Source organism: Schistocerca cancellata, chromosome 8 (assembly GCF_023864275.1).
Source record: "Schistocerca cancellata isolate TAMUIC-IGC-003103 chromosome 8, iqSchCanc2.1, whole genome shotgun sequence".
NCBI classification, from domain to species: Eukaryota; Metazoa; Arthropoda; class Insecta; order Orthoptera; family Acrididae; genus Schistocerca; species Schistocerca cancellata.
Window position 1 is genome coordinate 492,821,818 of NC_064633.1, and position 23,566 is coordinate 492,845,383.

At 38.8% G+C, this 23,566-nt stretch overlaps 1 protein-coding gene across 1 annotated transcript in view; it reads right to left on the reverse strand.

The window, feature by feature from the left end:
• Positions 1-23,566, reverse strand: part of LOC126095204 (E3 ubiquitin-protein ligase Iruka-like) — a 126,635-nt gene that overhangs the window by 9,343 nt on the left and 93,726 nt on the right. The window contains exons 5-6 of the mRNA XM_049909937.1: positions 8,617-8,777; positions 2,921-3,036 (exon numbers count right to left, since the gene is read on the reverse strand). Of these exons, the coding sequence (XP_049765894.1) occupies positions 2,921-3,036; positions 8,617-8,777 (277 nt within the window). The remainder of the gene's footprint in view (positions 1-2,920; positions 3,037-8,616; positions 8,778-23,566) is intronic.

The window sequence follows — 23,566 nt, forward strand, 5'->3', positions numbered from 1 at the left end:
TGTGACATAAATGGGTGTATCTTTTTATTGCACAGACTTAGAAGGTTCAATTTTTTATACCACCAAGGGACCATAGACATCAGTATGTGCACAAATTTCAACTTGATAGGTGTACCCATTCCTGAGAAAAATGGTTTTTAACAGAAAGATAACAAAGTGTTCTTATAAGGGTTCCATTTTTACCGATTGACATAAGAAATCCTAAAAACCAGTACTGCAGAGTCCCTGTAAGACAAAATACTAATAAATTGCTATTAATGAAAAATGAGCTCCCACAAGAATTACTATTAACAATTTAAGTAATTTCTAACTAACGGGGACAACTCATTGGATAGCTGAAGCATTGTGTAACTGATAGGCACAGAAAAACTAGGCTAACTTCCAAACAAATCCTATGAGGAACTTAAGTACAAACACACAAGTGTGTGCACGCACGAGGGCATGCACATGCGTGCATATGTCAGTGAACTATAGCTTATTAAAGTATTTGTCCGAAAACTACCAAAGTTTTCATTATTTTTTGTGAGCCTGTCATAGCTATCCGAACAAAACATGTAGATACAGATCTGCGAAAGTTGAATGAATATTACAAGCAGTGGTGACAGTTTTGAAATCCAGCTTGAACAGACATTGTGCACTGTATGCATTCCACCTTAATAACCAACTGGCAGAATCAAAGCTCTACGTTTCAGTATGCAAGTAGCTGACAGAACACATTAACTGTCCAAACTACCTTGGCATCCCACTTCATCATTCCCCAACAAATACAAAATAAACAAATCTAAACAAAGTTCCCATTGAAAGTGTGGTAAAACATTAAGTTATGAGACAGTCCTGTATTTCTTTTAAATTTTTACCTCAGCAAGATTTGGAGTCTAGAGAGGCTCGTTTTCCCCCGATATTAGAACAATTTCCCCCAACGTTATAAAGTCTTGAAGTTTCTTAAGCTAATTTGTCTCAATTGCCTGCGCATTTCAGGAACATTATCTTCTTGCCTCGAAGGCTTAACACAGTCCCTAGTGTCTGCTGAAAAGTATGGTGCTGGTGTATGCACTTCATTAATGTAGAAATACACCTAATTGAGTCAGTGTGCTTTGTAAATGAAATACCCGAATCCGCACCAACACCAAAACTCTCTTCACTGCAGACACTACCCTGCCAGACCTGATGGGGTAACAGGTCACCATTAGAGAACACGACAAGTCTCATACACTACTAATCCCCAAGTAAACTTCTAATCCATACTGTGCAGGATAATGCTCTGTGCTCCCACCAGAAGACCCACACACCTGTATGGGAAGACTAGGTCTCGTTGCAGTGTCAACCCTTCTTCTGGAAGAGGCAACACTTTCCATTGTAATGATAACAAAAAATCCACTATACAGGTTCCAGGGTCTGAACTACCCATACAGGTATGGTACTGCCCAGACAGGGTTATAATATGCTATGCCAAAACTAGGACTACTCTATATAGACAGGGTATTGTCAATACCCCAAATGTGACTGAACAAAAACTGCACAGACCACGGACCACAGAACCCAACAGTGTTCCAAGACAAGATATCCTGGAAAACGGAGTTCCATCACGGAAGCTATAACTAAAAACCAGACTTAATATCTAACACTGCCAAAGATTTGTGAACGTGAAAATACTGCATAAAAGTAAAACAATGGACCACTGTCTCTGGCTGACCTCGGCAGCCTTTCACAAGGGTCGCGCGTGCGCGCGCGGGTGTGTGTGTGTGTGTGTGTGTGTGTGTGTGTGTGTGTGTGTGTGTGTGTGAAGAAGGTGGCCTTTTGGACGAAAGCTTACTATTTGGTGGCCTTTCATAAAAGTAACATCTTTGTGTTGGGGGTGGGGCGGGAGATAACTTGCAGATGTTATTTTGTCCCATGACAAATGGTAAGAATCTTCGTCTTATAACCAGTTGTTAAGTTCCTTCAAGGCAAGAAGACCATGTTCCTGAAATACACTGCCAATTGAGACACATTAGCTTATGAAGCTTCAAGAGAGGAAGTTACATAATGATATTATAACTTTGGGGAAAATTGTTCAAATGTTCATGATAAGTTGGGGGAGAAGGGGCCTCCCTCTAGAGTCAAAATATCATTCAGGTAAAAATGTAAATGCAATACAAAACTATTGCTTTATCACAATGTTTCACCGAACTTTCCAAACGTTTTGATGGAACTTTGTTTACAATTGTTATCTGACATGTCCCGCTGCCCACACAGTTCGTGAACAAAAAGTACAAGAGAAATTAAGGAGCACATGTGTTTGAAACATATGCAATTGTAGGGTCAAAGTAGTATCGAGTTACAAGTTGAGCCAGAATAAATCATGCGAAACCAGTTTCATAGGAAAATCTTGTTCTGCTGCCACAACACTATTCAGGAATCTGGTAAAATAACCACATTTTTGTTGTGTCAATGATAAATGGGAATACTCAAGGTCATAAATTAAGCACTTCCACTATTATATGATAACAATTTTAAAAAATGTCACAATTTGTCATCAGTCATTTCATATTCATGTAAAGCCTATACTAACCATACTTCTGAATAATTCAGTGTGCTGACTGAGAGAATTACTTGACACTGTTTCATGGATAATTTGCAATAAACCTATTGAAATGGCATGGAACAACTCAGTTTTCAGTATATAAAGATATAAACTGGCCGTTTACACGGTATTAAAAGTAACAATGGCTTAAATTCATCAAAATATTTCCACTTCATGCAGATGCTTCGACTTTTTATCTATTCCTTTCTTTACAACTTATCAGCCCTTTATTGAAAAATACAGTTTATGTAATAGACCATGCATTATAAACCATGATGGGATGCACCAACAGCCACAGTACCCCATCCACTACAGAATATTTATATACATATTAAAAACAAAAAAAAGACAACCTACCAGTTCGAGCCATGGTATAATGCAGTTTTCATGGTACACATGTTCACATGGTAACTTGCGAACATGTTCATCAAGACTAAAGTCTTCCCAGCAAACTGAACATTGCAGACTTTTACCTGAAAAAAGTAAAGAATTAATATGAGAACTTATCTTTTGCGTGGGTGACATAGCAACAGCTTCAGTGGAACCAATACCATTCCTTTCAATGGTTATCTCATCATACTCGCTTTCCTGGAGAAAGACCACACTTTTCTTTATATTCTTTTCTTTGTTAACAGCAGGAAAAATAATGTGGTACAAGTACCCAAAGCATTCATTCATAGTAATAAAGTCGACCACTAAATGACACTCAAGCATGAGAATCATGGGCCATTTTCCTGTTCCAAATATACTGTTTTACATTTTCATTGTTTTACCTGCCATTTTCAAATATTCTAGCAACTCTGTAGCAAACCTCCACTTTTACCTTCACTATATGTGGTGAGATTCCTCATCGAAGAACGCCTCAAGTGCTACATACACTGAGAAGCCCAAACATTATGACCACTGCCCACTGTGAGACAATGCAGCATGGGAGTGCTGCAGGCACGTGAAGTGGTACGGAAAGTATATAAATGGATCAGAGACAAATGGGGAATTATTCTAGTGGCAATACAGGATGCAAATGGGGAAGTGACTCATACAATCCATAAGTAAGAGCTGTACAAAGATAAAGTTCGAAGAGACTCGCCACCAACAGCCAGGAAATTTGGGCTGATGACGACAGTGAGTGAATTAGATAAAAGGCAGAATATTATAACCTGTTGCTTGTAAATGCACTACTCAGAAATGGTAAAGCTGGTCAGCTGTTCATGTGCTATGAGTGTAAGGAGAGTCGTTGACTGGCAGTGATGCAACAGCTATTGGATGACGTACAACGTGGAGGTCAGAGGCTTGCCCATTTTGTAAAGCAGGACAGATGGCGATGTGTGATGACCACGTACAATGTTCAAGCAGGCAAAAGTGTTTCAGAGCGCACCACGTTGGTTGTGTCCAGATAGAAAAACACCAAGTGAGTGGTTACTCAAAACATGCACTACACCACATACGCGGGGTGGCAGAGGCAGGATTATACTTTGGGAAACATTCATCTGGTCTTCCACGAATCACTTTAATCCCTTCATGACTGATGTCTCTCTTGACCACAATTGAGTCTTTCAGCAGAATAATTGTCTGTATCACAAGACCAGAATCATGCTACAGCAGGGACTTGAGAAGCAAGCACAATAGTAATGTCACATTGATTTCTCAGCCAACAAATCTTCCTAATCTGACCCTGATTGAACACATCTGGGATACTGTCTGGTAACAGCTCCTTGCTCATAATCCACCAGCAAGTAAATTTCTAGGAATTGCATGAACTGTGTTTAAACACCTGGTGCCATATACCTCCAGACAGCTACGACGGACTTGTTGAATCCATGCCATGCAGAATCACTGCTGTACTGTATTCCAAAGGTGGACCAACACACTATCGAGCAGGTATCTTAATATTCTGGATCATCAGCATACATAGTTTGTGTCACATTGCCATTTGTAGGCACTACAAGGAATGTTACTCAGATAAGTAATTTAGCATTCAGCATACTATAAGATAATGCAACCTAACTTATACCTAAGTGCACAGTTTTCATATTCTATCCCAGAAGATAATTATTATAAATATATGAATACAGCAGTATTTGACAAAGATAACCTGGATTCTGAAACAATGCATCTGAAGAATGCCTTTTGAAAATAATGGCTATTGTGTATGAGACATTCAGTTAGTGCTAACTACTAAAAAGAAAAGATGCTGATGCTGAATCACCATAAGATTTATTGTGTTGCTTATTTTCTATGAATCCATAACCAATAAAAGACACATAAGACATTCAACCTATTTTCCAACCTTCCAAGAAGATAAAAGATGTGCTATGCCTGGTAAATCTTGGTTAGAGCATTTCCGTAATTTGTAACATTCCACGTGGATATGACAACTTTTACATTTGTCAGTCCATACATTGCCAGAACTCTGCGCATAGCACTAATGCTACATTAAATATTAAGATTTAACCTACAGTTGCCAATCACTACCTCACAAACATGCACAGAATTATGTTTGACAATATAAAGAAACATGTGCCATCTACTGACTTCCTGTAATACTATCTGCAAGGAAGTTACTGAGATCATATTATGCAACAACTAACTGGGACAGTGGCTGCACAGCTGGTGAGTAGTCTATACTTAAAAGAATATGCAGTGCTGTTTATTGTCCAAAAAGATTGGCTTACAAACTAGCACTCCTCACTGCAGTCATGAATATGATCACTGTTAAATTCCTTGGCATCTGCATGTCTTCAATACAATATAATTCGGCTGATTTCTGTATAAAATATGAGAACACCATTGGTTACAACATTCATCTGACTATGACAACAGAAGACGTCATTGCAAGGATTTGATACCATTTAATCCAAAGGCATCTAGAGAAGTATGATAATTTATTTCAGCTTATGGTTTGTTGTCCTGATGTGGCTGTTGCCTGTAACTGTGGCTAGACCTGCCCCCTTTTGTCATTCTAGTATATGGTAATGTGACAGCCACCCAGCTGCAGCCGCTGCTTTTTCTCAATGTGTGGCCCTGGCTGCAGCCTCAGCACACAATCAGCAACAAAAGCATGGCTGAATTGGATTTAACTTTAAACTACTTTGATATTTTACTACAACAAGAATAAGACAGGGTAATAATCTTGGGGCTCTTCAAAAGGAGGAGGAGGAGAAAATTAATACAAGGTGTACAACTTTGCCTCCGCCATTTTTTCCCCCAACATTTGAGGCTTTAATGAAACAAATTGGTTACACATGTATCATTCAAAGTATTTTCCATCGCTGGCCACTATTTTCTCCCCATCTTTCGGGCAGTGTGAAAATCCTGCATCGAAAAAATTGTTCATCTTTTGAAGCGATCCACAAATCGGTCCAATTTGTGACTACTTTATGAGATCGGACGTGTTGGTCAGTCAGGCCATGCATTGTATTGCAGCCATTTGTCTTTTAATGCTCTGCTCAAACGCATTATTTGCATTCTATAATGAGCACCAGAGATTGTTTCACTTGGTTTTAACACCTCATAGTATACGACACCGAGCTGGTCCCACCAAATGCATAGCATGATCTTGGAGTCGTGAATATTCAGTTTGACCGTTGACATGGAAGCATGGCCGGCATATCCCCATGATTTTTTGCATTTGGGGTTATCGTAATGAACCCATTTTTCATCCCTGGTCACAATGCGGTGCAGAAATCCCTTCCGTTTGTGCCTCTGAAGCAAACATACAAACGACATTCAACATCTCTTGGTTTCAGCTCACACGGGACCAAAGTTCCTTCTTTCTGAATCATGCCCATAGCCTTGAAACGTTTTGAAATGGCTTGCTGTGTCACTCCCACTAATCATGCCACCAATTCTTCTGGAGTTTGACACGAGTCTTCTCTCAGCAATGTCTCCAATTCTGCATCTTCGAAAATATTCTCTCTTCCACCACTCTGCCGGTCTATGAAGTTAAGATCTCTGTTCTTGAAGCATTGAAACCACTCACGACACGTTCTTTCACTAACAGCTTCCTTACCATACGTACTTGAAAGCATTCGATGAGACTCAGCCACTGTTTTCTTCATATTGAAACAAAACAGTAACACCTCCCACAAATGACAAGAATTAGGCTCGTAAATTGTCATTTTCAATCAAGAACAACTTTATGATGCAGACACAAATCGACTAATGTTTGAATGCAGTCATGTTGACCAAGGTTGAAGCTAACTGCCTGACGTCTGCGATCTGTTTCTTTCTACTGCTACTTACCGTTGTTGTCGCCACCTATCGGCAAACGGGGGAAGCAAAGTTGTACACCTTGTAGTATTTTTGAGACTCATTAGGGTGAAGGTTTTTATAAGATTTTAATTAACAGGCATCTTCTAAATTATGACACAAAAGTCAAGCTCTAGTTTAGATTACAGTAAATGTGTCAGGTTGTGCACATTTTGCAACTTACAGAAAGTAATGTACGTAAAAAAGTGCAACTGGTTGAAGAAACCCATCAATCAGCTGTAAAACTTCTAGTGACGCTAATTTTCTTCTCAGTTCCACAAATTTTTGGTTAAAATTATTTAAAATAATTTTGTTTGACTTTATCACAGTTGTAATGATGTAACAACTCATAACCCTTTAAACATCATTAAACTTTAAGTAAATACTCATTTCTTATTAAGAGTGAATGTTTTCAGATGGTAATTGAACTCCTTCATGTTAGGTACTGTTGTATCTCTCTTAAGATGAAAACCATGAAATGTGTGGAAGATATGTTTTCATTGGCACTACTGCATAGTACTGAATCACTGCGATAAAAATCCGATCTTTGATACGTTTACAACAACTAAAAGATAAAGAATTTAATATAAACAGAAACTTAGAAAATGCAGTAAAAAATTAAAAACTTTATATTAAACGGGAATACATCAAGGTCCTAAGGTATCCACAACTAAATTCCTTATGATGCTGCTGTTATATATATATATCTCGCCTGAAAAACAATTGTTGCAGTATGTGTTACCACCAAGAAGCTACTCTTACTTTTACCTATCCTAAAAAAACGCAGGAATGAGCAGTCTCTTGTAATAATATTTTATATGACACAGGTTTTGTTAAATAGTACAGTATCCTGAAAGTTTGAAACCGCTTGACTTTCTGTTTAAAACTGCGAAAAAGGCCTAGAAATGTTTTGCTAATTTCATAAGTCCACACTTGTCGAGTATTTTAGCCTGACATCCACAAAATCCTTAGCTTTCTACAATGCTGTTAAATATTGAAGTCTTTCATCTCCTGTAAGACAACAACGCATCCATGAGTGGTTATATAATCACCACAATGGCTTGATGTTTTAAAATTCAAATTTAACTTAACACTGTGCTTTAATATGGCTAAATAGTTGTTGCATTTATAAATGCTATCAGTCACATAAAATCCACATGGACAAAATATACAACTGTTGTACAAGTATCATGCAAGAATATTTATAATAAACAACAAGAAATGTTAAAAGACTCAGTTAGAATCTATTCTTCAAAAAGGAAATATCTAACTCACTGACCAGTCTATGCACTTATTTTTAAAAATTTCAGTGCATACGATTTATTCAATAGCTTTGAAGCTCATATTAAAACATTATATACTTGCTTGTGTGCCTGTGCATATGAAGAAACTATCTTTTAAATTATATATGGTAAAGATAGACACTTGGCCTGTTTCATACACTATGATTAGGCAATCCATTAAGACAGCATCTAACAAACTAACAGGAGCAACCAGCAAACAATTCACGTAAAGAAAATAATCTTTCTCCTAAACATCCCAAATATCCACTCCTATGCAAACTTTTTTTTGGTGACCCTCACTGATAAGATCCTTGCAGTTAATAAACCAAGTAAATTTCTTCATATTATCATACCCCAATGATATCTTGGGTTATCACCTGCAGAGAGTTCCATGGAAATTTACTGATTACAAACTTAATGTTAAATGGTTACATATCATTCTTCTTAAATATTTGTACCCCAACATTTACACTGTGTACCTTTCTTATGAAAAAATGTGTTTCAACTATAGAGCATACTTACTGACTTGATCTTCTGTAATCATCACAACTGGAATTTCTTTAATTTTATCCTTAGCAAGTGGAGGAGGACCAGTTCCATCCATCTGATTCAACAGCTGGGTTACAATTGCATCCAAACCCTCTCGCCCCCATGCATAATCTCCTGGGTTTCCCAAGAAGAGTCTAGAAAAAAAATACATTATGTAAGTAACATAGGAAGGAGCAACATATCATTTTCCTACTTTGTGTTTTACCAAATACGAGACAACCTACAACAGATCAAATAGTTGGGTACCATCAAGACAATATTCAAATGAAAAAAATAAACAATTTTTATTCATGAACAAGTTAGGTAAAGCTGTCCTCTATTAAAAAATTGGTTTGAACATTACAGTACTTTACTAGGCAAGTGCTATTGAAATGGTACAGCCTTGGCTTCCTCAGATTTTTGAACTGACTTAACCAGCCATACGAGGACCTATACTTTTAACCACAGTGAAATATAGCATGTTTCACATTTACAAACCATCACGTAAGTGAAAGAAGCAGTAAGTGAAGGAAAAAATTCTAAGACTGACTAGGAAATCCAGGATGGAATAATGACAATATTATGAAAAGGATGGTTGCTACTCACCATATACTGGAGATGCTGAGTCACAGATAGGCACAACAAAAAGACTGTCATGCAAGTAAAATTTTGGCCAAAAAGGCCTTCATCAGAATTAGACAAAAACACACACACACACACACACACACACACACACACACACACGGCCTCAGCAGCCAGAGAATGTGGCCATATGCGTGTGTGAGCTGCGTGTGGATCTAGACTAATTCTGATGAAGGCCTTTTCGCCCAAAAGCTTACTTGTTTGACAGTTGTGCCTATCTGTGACTAAGCATCTCCGCTATGTGATGAGTAGCAACTATCCTTTTCATAACATTGTCATGAAGACTGAATAGGGTTTAAGCCTTTGCCTCTGTGGCTTAATCGGTAACTGCCAGATTACCAATTCAAAGATAAAGGCTTAAATACACACAGTTCTGCTTCAGAAGAAATACTTTTTGCAGAAAGTTAAAAAAAAGTAAAGAAAGCATCTAATCTTAAATAAATGAAAGAACCTTTACAGAAGTTTCCCAACATCCTTCAGTTTTATGTCCCTTCTCCCCTAACATTTTAATGGCAATTCTTAGATACTATAAAGCACTTCTGTCATGTGAGTAAACTATTTGCCCACTGAAACTCAACCAAGGTATATGATCATGTAAGCTATGGCCCACCTACTGGTTTCCTGCATGTCAGTTGCTAGCCCACCGTTAACTGCAAGTGCGCATGGCAAGTGCTCAAGATGGAACAGCCTGCCATAATGGAAACCAACTGAAAGACTTATCAGTATTATAAAAATACTCCCACATATATTTAAACAAGTAAGGTCTTGATTATTAATTACAATGAGGAAAAAGAGTATGTAAATTCTTTGTAGGAAAGTTCTTGTAGAATGTAAATACTGTATAGTTACAGGGACCCCTCACTGAAAAGCCAAAGCATTGAGTTGTCGAAAGGCATGCACAAAAGAAGGAAAACTTGCTGGCTTTCAGAGTTAGCCCTTGACAAGCTAGAAGTGTACACACACACACACACACACACACACACACACACACACGTTCCTACATGGTACCAGACAGACTGACAGTGCCCCTTGCTATTGTGGGGGTAAGGGGGAGGGCATCTGGTGATGTGATGTAGAGAGAGAGAGAGAGAGAGAGAGAGAGAGAGAGAGAGAGAGAGAGAGAGAGAGAGAGAGCGCAGGCAGGGAGAGGGACTGGGGCTGGGGCTGGGTGGCTAGCAGCTTGGAGCACCCACCACAACCAGTCCACCTGCCACAAAATAGCACTGGTATTGTCAAGTCTAGCTGGCACCATGTAGGGGGATAGGCAAGAGTGCGAGTTTGTTGATGTTTTGGTGTTTCTGTGTTATTTTACTCTAGCTTGTCAAAGGATAACTCCAAAAGCTAGCACATTTTCCTTCTTTTGTGTGTGCCTACCAACAACTCAACTCTTCTGCTTTTTGGTGTGTGTTCCCATTTAATCCTATGGTAAGTAGACTGTTTATTATTTCAACAGTAATCACCATAACTGTTAATACATTTATCTCAAAGTGGGACAAGCTGGTCACTGCCTTCATGGGAAAATGTTTGCGGTTGACTGTAGAATTGAGGCAAATCAACAGCCATAAATGTCTTTGGGCAGGGCTCCAAAAAATGTGGAAATGGCATGATGAAAGATTGGACTATATGGAGGATGTGCAATGGCTCCGCAGTGGAACTTCTATAGCATAGTCTAAACATCCTTGGCAACATGTGAGTAGGCATTATTCTGCAAGAGAATAATGCAGACCTGAGCAATTCCAGCAGGACAATGTGACACCCCATACCTTGCAACATGCTGTTCAGAAGAGATCTCGATCCCCTCGTCCTCTTATGGACAGCAGGATTCATATCACACATTGTGAAGTCCAAATGTCCAGGAACATTGATGGATGGCATTATTCTGCAACAGAATAATGCCATCCGTCAACATTCCTGGGCATTTGGACTTCATGGCATGCTTCAATTTTTTCAAAGTGTTCATGTATTGCTGTAAACAATTATGGCCCTATATTCCTGAAAGCTGGTGAACAATGGGCCTTTGCAATAAAAGAAGAAGGATCATCATAACATTCCCCGAGCAGGTATGCATGGCTTTGGACTTTTTCAGTGAGAATCAATCCATGTTCTTACATGGTCTGATACTTGCTCTCTAGCTCAAAATGATGATGACACCATATTTCATCTACCTTGACAATAATAAATAGAAAATGATATTCTTCATTGTGATACTGTTCCTGGTGCTGCAGTGATGTTGACATTCTGTTCAACATATGTTCCTCTGTCAGACTGTGGGGAACCCACTGTGCACAGATTTTTCAAAACTTCAGATGCTTTGTCATGATGACATTAGCAGTTCAGTGACTGAGGCCCAACAGGAATGGAATGTCTTCTACAACCCGATTTCCATCATTTCTGACAGTAACATCCACTGCAGCAATAATAAAAGGATTAATGACACAATGAGCCTATCATGGCTGACTGCTGTATTTTAATGACAGCCAATTCTCTTGAAATCTTTTATTTCACATAAATAGGCATGTAACCTACTGTGTTCGTCATACAGAACAGACATTTTGGCATCAATTCCACTTCCTCAGACTCTTTCCATGGTCAAAAACAACCACACACTTCGCTGCTTATCGTTCCTAGCCTCCACAGTGAAGACACAAACTTGCAGACCCCGTATTGAGCATGTCGTGCAATCGAATGGCACAGTGGTGACATTCATGCTCTGCCTTCCTAATTCCCAACAGAGGGGCCACATTTGTCAAGGGTGTTTCAAGTACACTGCGGAAATTTCACTGTGAAGCCCTTACACATCCACCATACAGTGCCAATCTCTCCCCATGCCGTTTCATATTTTTACAGCCCTGAAGAAAGACATTTGTGGTCATTGGTTTGCTTCAGATGAAGAGATGCACGTCTAGGTACAATCATGGTTCCATAGGCAACCACAAACATTTTTCCATAAAGTCAATGACCAACTTGTCTCACAGTGTGATGAATGTATTAACAGTTATGGTGATAACTTTTTGAAATAATAAACATCTGCCTTCTTTTGATTTGACTATACCTAATAGAATTTGACTTTTGTGTAAGACATTAAGAAGTTGTACAGCTTGTGATTTCATTGTTAGTTTCATTTCTGGTAGTCTTTCAATACCCAATTATAGTGTAATGTTGGGGTTATGTGAACAATAAATAAATTGCTCATTATGAAATCACTGACTTCTGTTTTGTTTCGATCCATATTTTATGATCATAAAATTAAGTTAGTTTTGGGAAAAATGGCATAATTGTTGTCACAAGTTCATATCAACATAGATTACGATCGTGATGTATGTGCAAAAGCAAAATGATTAGAGTTAACTGACCTTTAAATCTTCAAATTATCAGATTTAACATTGGCATGAGTAAGGCCAGTTTCTATCCTAATTTATTAAAATATTCACATTAGTATGAAAGGACTATGTGGGTGAATTTTTTTTATATTGTTGATTCAAATTAATTTAAAGTTGCTTTGACAGATTACTGTGTTCAAATTACAATTCATTCATTTAGATTATGTCTACATATAGTGCTGGTACTTTATGATTTAATTACATATTTCGAATTGTCTTCTTTTAACTATGTTTTGGAAAGAGTAGCTTTTTAATATACTCAGTTCTGTAAGAATTGTAATAAGGTAGGACTTGTGTGTTTCCCTCAGACAGGCTACACTGAAGAGCCAAAGAAACTGGTACACCTGCCTAATATTGTGTAGGACCCCCATGAGCATGCAGAAGTGGCATGGACTCAACTAATGACTGAGGTAGTGCTGGAGGGAATTGACACCATGAATCCTGCAGGGCTGTCCATAAATCCATAAGAGCATGAGGGGATGGAGATCTCTTCTGAACAGCACATTGCAAGGCATCCCAGATATTCTCAATAATGTTCGCGTCTGGGGAGTCTCGTGGCCAGCAGGAGTGTTTAAACTCAGATGAGTGTTCCTGGAGCCAGTCTGTAGCAATTCTGGACATGTGAGGTGTCACATTGTCCTGCTGGAATTGCTCAGGTCTGTCGGAATACACAACGGACATGAATGGATGCAGGTGATCAGACAGGATGCTTACGTACGTGTCACCTGTCAGAGTCATATCTAGTCAGAGTCATATCTAGACGTATCAGGGTTCCCGTATCACTCCAACTGCACATGCCTCACCCCATTACAGAGCCTCCACCAGTTTGAACAGTCTCCTGCTGACATGCGGGAGATTAATGAGATTCTCTCCATACCCATACATGCCCATCTGCTGCATACAATCTGAAATGAGACTTGTCCAACCCGGCAACAAGTTTCCATTCATCAACAGTCCAATGTCTGTGTTGACAGGCCCAGGCGAGTCATAAAGCTTTGGGTCATGCAGTCATCAAGGGTACTCGAGTGGGCTTCTGAAAGCCCATATCGATGATGTTTCATAGAATGGTTCACATGCTGACACTTGTTGATGGCCCAGCATTGAAGTCTGCAGCAATTTGTGGAAGGGTTGACTTCTTTAACATTTAATGATTCTCTTCAGTTGCCATTGGTCCCTTTCTTGCTGGATCTTATTCCTGCTGCATTGACGTCGGAGACTTGACTTCTTGTCCCATCGCTCATGTACCGACTATAACACCATATTAAAACTAACTTAGATCTTGATAACCTGCCACTGTAGAACCAGTAACCTATCTAACAACTGCACCAGACACTTGTCTTATACAGACGTTGCCGACCACAGTGTCATATTCTGCCTGTTGACATATATCTGTGTTTGAATATGCACACCTATACCAGTCTCTTTGGTGCTACAGTGTATTAGCCAACACTAATTTGTAAGGAACAACTGATTTCTATTCTATTAAATTTTTAAGTATTTAATTTAATTCATTTTTAAATTGTTTTGTTTTCCATTATTTAACTGTTACAGATTCTTCATCTTCTTCTTCTTCTTCTTCTTCTTCTTCTTCCTCCTCCTCCTCCTTTGGGTTTCTAATTCTTGTGTGTCTTAATAGATTAAGCATTTACAGTGTTAACAATTTTTGGCTGGTCATCAAATTGAAATTATTATTTATTAGGTTCTTTACGTTCTGTTGCTACAACCATTTTGTATTAAGTTGAGTTTAATTTTATTATCTTTATTTAAATTGGTGTATTTTACATAAATGAGTTAGAGAATCATCAGCTTTATTGCTACTGCTTCTTACCCTTTAGCTTGTTTTAGTTTTCTTGTTAGGCAGATACACACTTACTTTTTTTTTTATTTATTTTATTGAAGGCGAATCATACCTAGTGTCAGGTTTTAATATTGGGTTTCGTACAGGACGATTTTATTTTATTTTATGTTTTTAGCAGAGTACACTATAAGTGTTTTTATAAGGATACTTGTAGTTTACTTACTGTAGCAATATTTACTGCAAATCCTCCTCAGCCTCAGCAACACAAATTTGTTCCTATGGAAGGAACATCTAAATGCTATTTCAATATTTGAAGTGTAAGTATTAAATAAAAATAATGCATTTACAATTTTATGAGAAGGAAAGTTGCCACTCACCATATAGCGGAGATGCTGAGTCACAGATGGACACAACAAAAAGACTTTTACAATTAACGCACATATGTGCCAGCACACACACACACACACACACACACACACACACACACACACACACACTGCAGTCTCAAGCAACTGAAACCACACTGCCAGCAGCAGCAACAGTGCATGATGGGAGTGGCGACTGGGTGGGGGTGAGGAGGAGGCTGGGGTGCAGAGCGGGAGGGATAGTATGGTGGGGGTGGCAGACAGTGAAGTGCTGCAGGTTACACGGAGGGCAGGGGAGAGGTGGGAAGGGGGGGGGGGGGAGTAGCAGAAAAGGAGAGAAATAAAAAGACTGGGTATGGTGGTGGAATGACGGCCATGTAGTGCTGGAATGGGAACAGGGAAGGGGTTGGATGGATGAGGACAGTGACTAATGAAGGTTGAGGCCAGAAGGGTTACGGGAATGTAGGATGTATTGCAGGGGAAGTTTCGACCTGTGCAATTCAGAAAAGCTGGTGTTGGTGGGAAGGATCCATATGGCACAGGCTGTGAAGCAGTCATTGAAATGAAGGATGTCATGTTTGGCAGCTTGTTCAGCAACAGGGTGGTCCACTCGTCTCTTGGCCACAGTTTGTTGGTGGCCATTCATGCAGGCAGACAACCTGTTGGTTGTCATGCCTACAGAGAATGCAGCACAGTGGTTGCAGCTTAGCTTGTAGACCAAATGGCTGGTTTCACAGGTAGCCCTGCCTTTGATAGGATAGGTGATGTTAGTGACTGGAGTGGGTGATGGTGGGAGGATGTATGGGACAGGTCTTGGTCTTGCATCTAGGTCTATTACAGGGGTATGGGCCATGAGGTAAGGGACTGGGAGCAGGGGTCGTTTAAGGATGAACGAATATATTGTGTAGATTCGGTGGACAGCGGAATACCACTGTGGGATGGGTGAAAAGGATAGTGGGCAGGACATTTCTCATTTCAGAGCATGTTGAGAGGTAATCTAAACCCTGGCCTTCCGTGTAACCTGCAGAACTTTACTGTCTGACACCCCTACCATACTATACCTCCCCCTCCCTCCCCACCCTCCTCATTACCCCCACCCAGTCGCTACTTCCAACTGCACTGGCACTGCTGCTCACAGTGTGGTTTCAGTTGCCTGAGACTGCAGTTGTGTGTGTGTGTGTGTGTGTGTGTGTGTGTGTGTGTGTGTGTGTGTGTGTGTGTGCGCATCTATTGTTGACAAAGACCACTGGCCAAAAGCTTAACTGTGAAAGTCTTTTTGTTGTGCCTATCTGTGACTTAGCATCTCCACTATATGACGAGTGGCAACTTTCCTTCTCATTATATTATTACATTCCATCCTGGATTTTCCATTGTTTGATAGCATTTACAATTTGAATTACTAAAAATAATTCCAATAATGAAATATTTTAAATGCAGTAAAATCAATGAAAGAGCTTTTAATAAATCTAAATATGTGTTTATCATCATACAGTAGTGCAATTTAACTAATTTCTTGAATTGAGCCTGTTCACAATTATTTTATTTAACTTCTCAAGGGATATTATTATTTTTTGATAATTAATATGAATATGATAATTCATCTTGTTAAGGTAAAAATTATAGTAACTAATTTTGGCTGAAATATTACATTAGATACAATCAGACTAATGTAGCATTTAAAAGAAGAATCAATGAATAAATAAATAAAAGAAACCTCCTATTTTCCTCACTATTAACCCAATTATGAATTTCTGTGAAATAATGAAATTACTGATATAGGATGTCTTAATTTAATATTATTAAACATTTGAAAATATGATAATATTGTAATAATTGTTTTAATACTTTCAGTAATTAATTTTTTTTAAAATACCAGTTTTTTGGGCTGAGGCTAGAAGTAATTTTGTATGCCTGAAGTTCTAAAATGAGGGGGAGTCATACTTCTGATTTACAAGATGTTTTACTTAATGTTTAGATTTTCCCTATTTTTATCTACGTTCCATGGTTGAGGTGTGACTGTATTCAGTACACAGGAAGTAGAAATGATGCCTTCTGTCACGTATTCCCGTGTTTTATTAACAATTTGCAAACTTTTAAACTTCACAGCTAATCTTCTCACAATAACAGTATATATTTTACATCACCTAACTTATTCAAAAATTTGTGACAGAAGGTGTTGTTATTAATATTTCCTGCATATTTTTATGTTTTCTATATTTAACCTTCACATTTTGAAAGAAAATGTAAACACCAAAATAAATAAATCAAACAATGGAAAATTCAGGATGGAATGTAACAATACGAGAGAAGGGAAGTTGCTACTCACCATATAGCGGAGATGCCGTGATAGGTACAATATAAAGATTCACACTATCATAGCTTTTGGCCATTAAGGCCTTTGTCAGCAGTAGACACACACATACACGCGCGCGCGCGTTAGGTGGCACTGCTATTACAACTAACCTATTGCATTTTAAAGTTGTCACCCCGATACGGTGCACATGCATTTCCCCCGCTCCGAATCACACCACTACTGCGAGCTGGATCCTGTGCAGGGGTGAGTGCTCACTCAAAATTATTGAGTTATTCAGCCTGCTCTAGAAGCAGGTTATTCTCAAACAAAATCATACCATTAATCACAAGGTAAGATAAACAACACTACACTAAGGTATGGACTGATTAGTGTCTTCCCTGCTACGATTTTTGTGGTGACATATTACACAGACAAATGCTGTACATCATTAATACAATTACAGATTTCAAATACCTGACTATAAACTGAAGTTGTATGCATATAGCGTACGCTGCCGCAACTCTCTGCAGTTAGAGAATCTTTGGTTTACTTTTCATAGTACTGAGGCTACAGTTGACAGAGATGATGGAGTGATCCTTTCTTTAAAAAAGAAAATACACAACTCTATTCCATATGATGCTCATATTCTTGGCAATATCAGGATTTTTTTTTAAGGAATTACTTCTGATTTCTATTCAAGCAGTGATGAGAGCAAAAGTGAATGCCTCCTTGGGTACAATGCATTATTGCCTAAATCCAAAAACCAGATGATACTCTGGAGGATTAATTGCAAGACGAGACAAACTTAACAAGAAAAAATATATATACCTTAAAGCAGGGGTATACCAACTTGCTAGTATGGCAGGCAGCAAACCACTCACTGTGATTAATTCACATGATTTGTTTCACAAATTTGCATTTTATTTAAATTTTTTACTTTTCTTATATTATTACTGACTGATGATCATGAAGTACGCACTTACAGGTTCACACAAATACATAAAGTTGTTGTTTACCTTCAATGCAAAAGTTCAATGCACTAATGAACAGGGTCACGAAGCTCACTGATGCAAGTTATGTACCGTAGAATACATGAACCACTAACATCTAAACAATGTCATTCCCTGCAGGTCCATGTGCAGCTTCTGATGCTGTAACTGCATTGTTGTGCAAGTTCAAAAATAAAGTGCCCTGAGACAAGTTATTATTCTTATCTGGGTTGCCCCTGCCTGAACGCCAGAAACACCATCAGATCAATGGCAGGCCCCATACAGCCCACAGTCTTTGCATCCCTGCCTTAAAGTAATGATATTCAGGAGCCTGAACTTGTTTCAAAAATCTTAAAGGTATGAGTATCAAAAGATAAAGCAGAGTTGAAAGTTATGTTGTATTGTAAACAAATTTTCAATGGGAGCCAGTGGAGCAATCAATAAATGACAAGATAAAGGAAACAGAATAGAAAATTATGGGAACAATTCCAGTTCATCTGATCTTGTCACTCTTGGCAAATATGATCCATGTGTTTGGTAACTACCCATTCCTTTACAAAAAAGAAGAAGAAGAAGAAGAAGAAGAAGAAGAAGAAGATGGGGGGAGGGAGGGGGGGGGGAGAGAGAGAGAGAGAGAGAGAGAGAGAGAGAGAGAGAGAGAGAGAGAGAGAGAGAAATCATTTTTAAGAGTAGAGGTATCCCAGTTCTGCTACTGACAAAATATATACAACAGGTTGATGTTTGTTAACAGTTGCATCTTGGAATATCATTCCAGTAACAAAGGGAATATTTTCTGCCACTACTGGAATATGTGTCTCATGTCCTTATTTGCATACAGCAACTATTGCTCTGTCACTTCTGCCAGGGAATTCAAAAAACATTTTCCTGCAATATCAGATGCAGAAAAGTTACCTCTGAATCTTCCATATATGAATCATAAATTTGCTTGTCTATCTCAACACATTGGAACACAGTTCAGTACTCAAGACTCCAGAATATATTTTGTCACAGAAGCTTCATAAACCATGCTGATGATGTTATTACCTATAAAGTGTTTTATCTCACACACTACTCAGTCAACAATATCTAGATGGTCCCATTACGAATCAATCTTGACAGTTACTGGAGTCATCCTAGCTGGTGGATGGAATGGAGGCCTTCATCCACTACCCACTGATTTGTAACAGCATGAACAGGAAAGTCAAAGCACAAATCAGTAGCATCACTTCAAACATTGCCCTTCCAGCAAATATCACCCTTCCACTCAATGGCACAGCTTGCGAAAACAGTTGCATAGTCAAGTTTGAAATGTATTTCTTTTCGACAAACAATCACACCAAACCAGACAAAAAATAAGTCACCCCTGGCAGACATAACACTAACACCATGTAACATTGCCTCTATCCTTGACAATGTCATCAATTCTGTGAGAAAGGAGTCCACAAGTTTATTCATGTATGCCATATCCAACTGGAACCATTTGTTGATTATTAAATACCACAGAGCTATCATAGTGCAGAAATGCTGAGTGTCATGTTCCACTTGGCATTCAAAATCATCCCAGACATTTTCTGTGGAATTAAGGCTAGGTGATTTAGAATGACAGTCAAGGTGCAATATGTGTCTCAGTGTTTGTCACACTAGAAGCGTATAGGTGCAGCTCTGTGCCCACACCGTACTCAGCATGAAGATGTAGAAGATGGAGCAACACTTTGTTACCAAGGTTGAAATAAACACCCTGGTTCATGTTCATGATAACCTGAGTGAACAGGTCCCAAACTGCAGCATGAAAAGCACCTTTAAAAAGCCATAGAACCACTTTCAACCTGAACTGTACCAGCCCCACACTTCAGGTTGAACACGTCCTTGGGAATCCATGCACTCAACATCTTACATTATTTGAAAGGACGGAAAACTAAACTTTTTAAACCACACTACATGCCTTCTGTCAGCTACAGCCCAGTTACTGTGTTATTTGGCCCATGCGCGATTATATGCCACTATGAACAATGGCCTGTTCCACAATTAAGACTCCAAATGTACATTGCATACCATTCCCTTCACAATGTTTTGAGGGGAAATTGGTTGACATGGACCTGCATTCAATGACGGGAGCAATTCAGGCTTGGAAATGATTGTCATGGGGAAGAGTTTCATTTGTCACGAGCCACAGTCAGGTACACAGTGTTATATGGCTTCACATGGTACACAGTCCCTTGTCGACAGTCAGACCATGTTGATACACCAACCAGTTGGCAGCCAGGGTGGCTACTCGATCTTGGAAAAAAATTCCCTGAAAATTCCAGATTTGGGGAGGAAGATGGTGTCATGAAGCTCGCGCCCCTGCTACACTAATGACTTTTCTTTCCTCTCAGCTAAGCTATATACCAGACATAGCCAGTAGTTTAACCACAGTTTTTAAACAATAATATTTTATATGGAACAATATTTGTATAATTAACATACTTTGAGATGATATTTATTTTATAATCTGTGATTTATAAAATTCAATGAAATTCAATTTCAGCGTTAACAACACAGAATTCCTTGAGATCTTTTTGAAATTCCTGAAATTCCCTGAGAATTCTCTTATTTTTCCAGGTAAAATTAAATTCCCTGGGAATTCTAGATTTTCCCGAAGAATCACCATTCATGGTGACATCATGGTTAAGTCAAAACATGGTGGCACCTTTTTGCCATTCTCTCATGTCTTGGCATCATTCCATAAAACGCACTGGTATATACATGCCACTTCACTGCCAAGGTCCAAGTCAGCAGTTAAAATGTGACATGACATTTATAAAAAATGGAATTTCCCACTTCCAGGCTTCTTCAATGACTAAAGACATTTGTGTGGTTTAGTAGTATCCCACTGTGGGAGATATTACTACAAGACGTGTTTTTTAAGTAAGTACCATTTTGAAATTAAAAAAAGATGTGCAAAGATATCTCAATAATTTTATTTTTACATGAAAGCCTGTACCTTAATCTATGCACTGACGCCATTACAGTCTGATTCTTCCTTGTTTACGTTGTGTACTGAGTGTTTAAGATGCCTCCAATAATCTTGAGTCCCGCCGTCTGTGAAGTACAGGCTGTTATAAGATTTCTTAGTGCTAAAGGCCTAAAAGCGATCGATATTCATCATGAGATCTGTGCAGTTTACGGAGAAAACATTATGAGTGATGGAATGGTAAGAAACTGGGTGAGAGCATTTGAAGATGGCCCCACAAATGTGCACGATGAACAACGGAGTGGGTGTCCTTCGGTCATTAACGAAAGTTTGGTGCAGGAAGTGGACAATAAGGTGAGAGAAAACAGACTCTTTACGATTTCCTCCTTGCGGAATGACTTTCCTAATGTTTCTCATAGTGTTTTCTATGGCATTGTGACCGAGCACTTGAATTACCGAAAATTGTGCGCATGTTGGGTACTGAAAATGTTGATGATGTGCACAAAACCAAATGTTTAGACAGTGTATTGACTTTCCTTGCGCAGTACCACGACGACGGTGATGCTGAAGCCAAATTGTTACAGGTGATGAAACATGGGTGGCAAGCGTCACACCAGAATCAAAGCAACAGTCCATGGAAGTTGAGCAAGGGCATCGTTTTGCTGCAAGACAATACCCATCCGCATGTGGAGAATCAGACCAAAGATCTCATCACATCTTTTCGATGGGAAACTCGAAATCATCCTACGTACAGCCCCGATCTTGTGCCCAGTGACTACCATCTGTTCCTGCACTTTAAGAAACACCTGGGTGGTCAGTGCCTTCAAGACGATGACGAAGTCAAAACAGCGGTGATGCAGTGGTTAACAAGTCAGGCAGCAGACTTCTATGAGGAGGGTATTCAAAAACTGGTACAATGTTATGATAAGTGCCTCAATATTGACGGAAATTATGTAGAAAAGTAGATTAAGGTAGAGGCTTTCATGTAAAGATAAAATTATTGAGATATCTTAGCATGTCTTTTTTTTAATTTCAAAATGGTACTTACGTAAAAAAACACGCCTCGCACAATATGTGCAGATGGGAGAATGTTTTGTACCTACCTCGTCTACAAGGCAAGACAGCAAGTGAGCATTCCACCTACTGTGAGTGGCCACCTGTTTCTTAGCTTCAAGGTTTGAAGGTGTTCAGATGATAAGGAGAAAAAGAGGAAAGGTCATGGCTACAACAGATGCCATGACAGATGACTGTAAAACTAGAGAGAACTTCTTGTCTTGATATCGTCCAAGCTGGATGTTTTAAAACAGATTTGTCAACTCACATTGTATACGAGATTGTTTTTTGTAAGAGGAAGTGTGAGTACAGAAAGTTTAAATTTCAGCCGATTAAGTCATTCAAGTAGCTTGGAAGACAATTAATTCTCTCTCCCAGCACCCATCCATGCGTAAGGGGACAAAGGCCTGGTCTTTCACGTCAACACTCCGGCCCCCACCCCTTTCCAAAATGATTCAAACGCTTTACTCCACACTTAATGATTCCATTAAAGGCAGCACAGTGTTCATGTGACCATAAAAACTTGTAAGAAGTTCTTTTCCCAGTATCAAATTCAGAACATGTAAGTGTATTAGATACACCGAGGTGACAAAAGTCATGGGATAATGATATGCACATATACAGTTAGCAGTAGTATTGCACACAAAAGGCATAAAAGGGCATTGCATTGGCAGAGCTGTTATTTGTACTCAGGCGATTCATGTGAAAACATTTAAAACGCAATTATGGCAGGATGATGGGAATAACCAGACGGAAAACAGAATGGTAGTTGGAGCTACGTGCATGGGACATTCCATTTTGGAAATCATTATGGAATTCAATATTCCGAGTACCACAGTGTCAACAGTGTGTGCTAACACAATCAACATTGTGTAAAGTAAATAAAAAATAAAAATAAAAAACACAAAAAATGAAAAAGTTGTTATATTAACTTAAGTATGTTGTTAAATTAACTTAATTATGTCATGTTTTGGAAAATTTGACTTGTTCCACATCATTACGAAATATCATATTCATGATCCATGGAACTAGTATTAATCTAATCTAATCTAACTGTGGAAATGAATGTGGGATGTACGCCCCACATATCTTTAGGATAATGTGGCAAAATTTGTCATTAACGGGCTATGGCAATAGATGACAGACACGAGTGCCTTTCTAATAGCATGGCATTGCCTGCAGCCTGGACTCGTGACCATATTGGTTGGACCATAAACAACTGGAAAACTGTGGCCTTGTTAAATGAGTCCAGATTTCAGTTGGTACAAGCTAATGGTAGGGTTCAAATGTGGTGCAGACTCCATGAAGCCTTGGACCCAAGTTGTCAAAAAGACACAGTGCAAGATGGTGGTGGCTCCATAATGGTGTGGGCTATAGTTACATGAAATTAACTGGGACCTCTGGTCAAACTGAACCAATCACTGATTGGAAATGGTTAAGTTCGGCTACTCTGAGACCATCTCCAGCTATT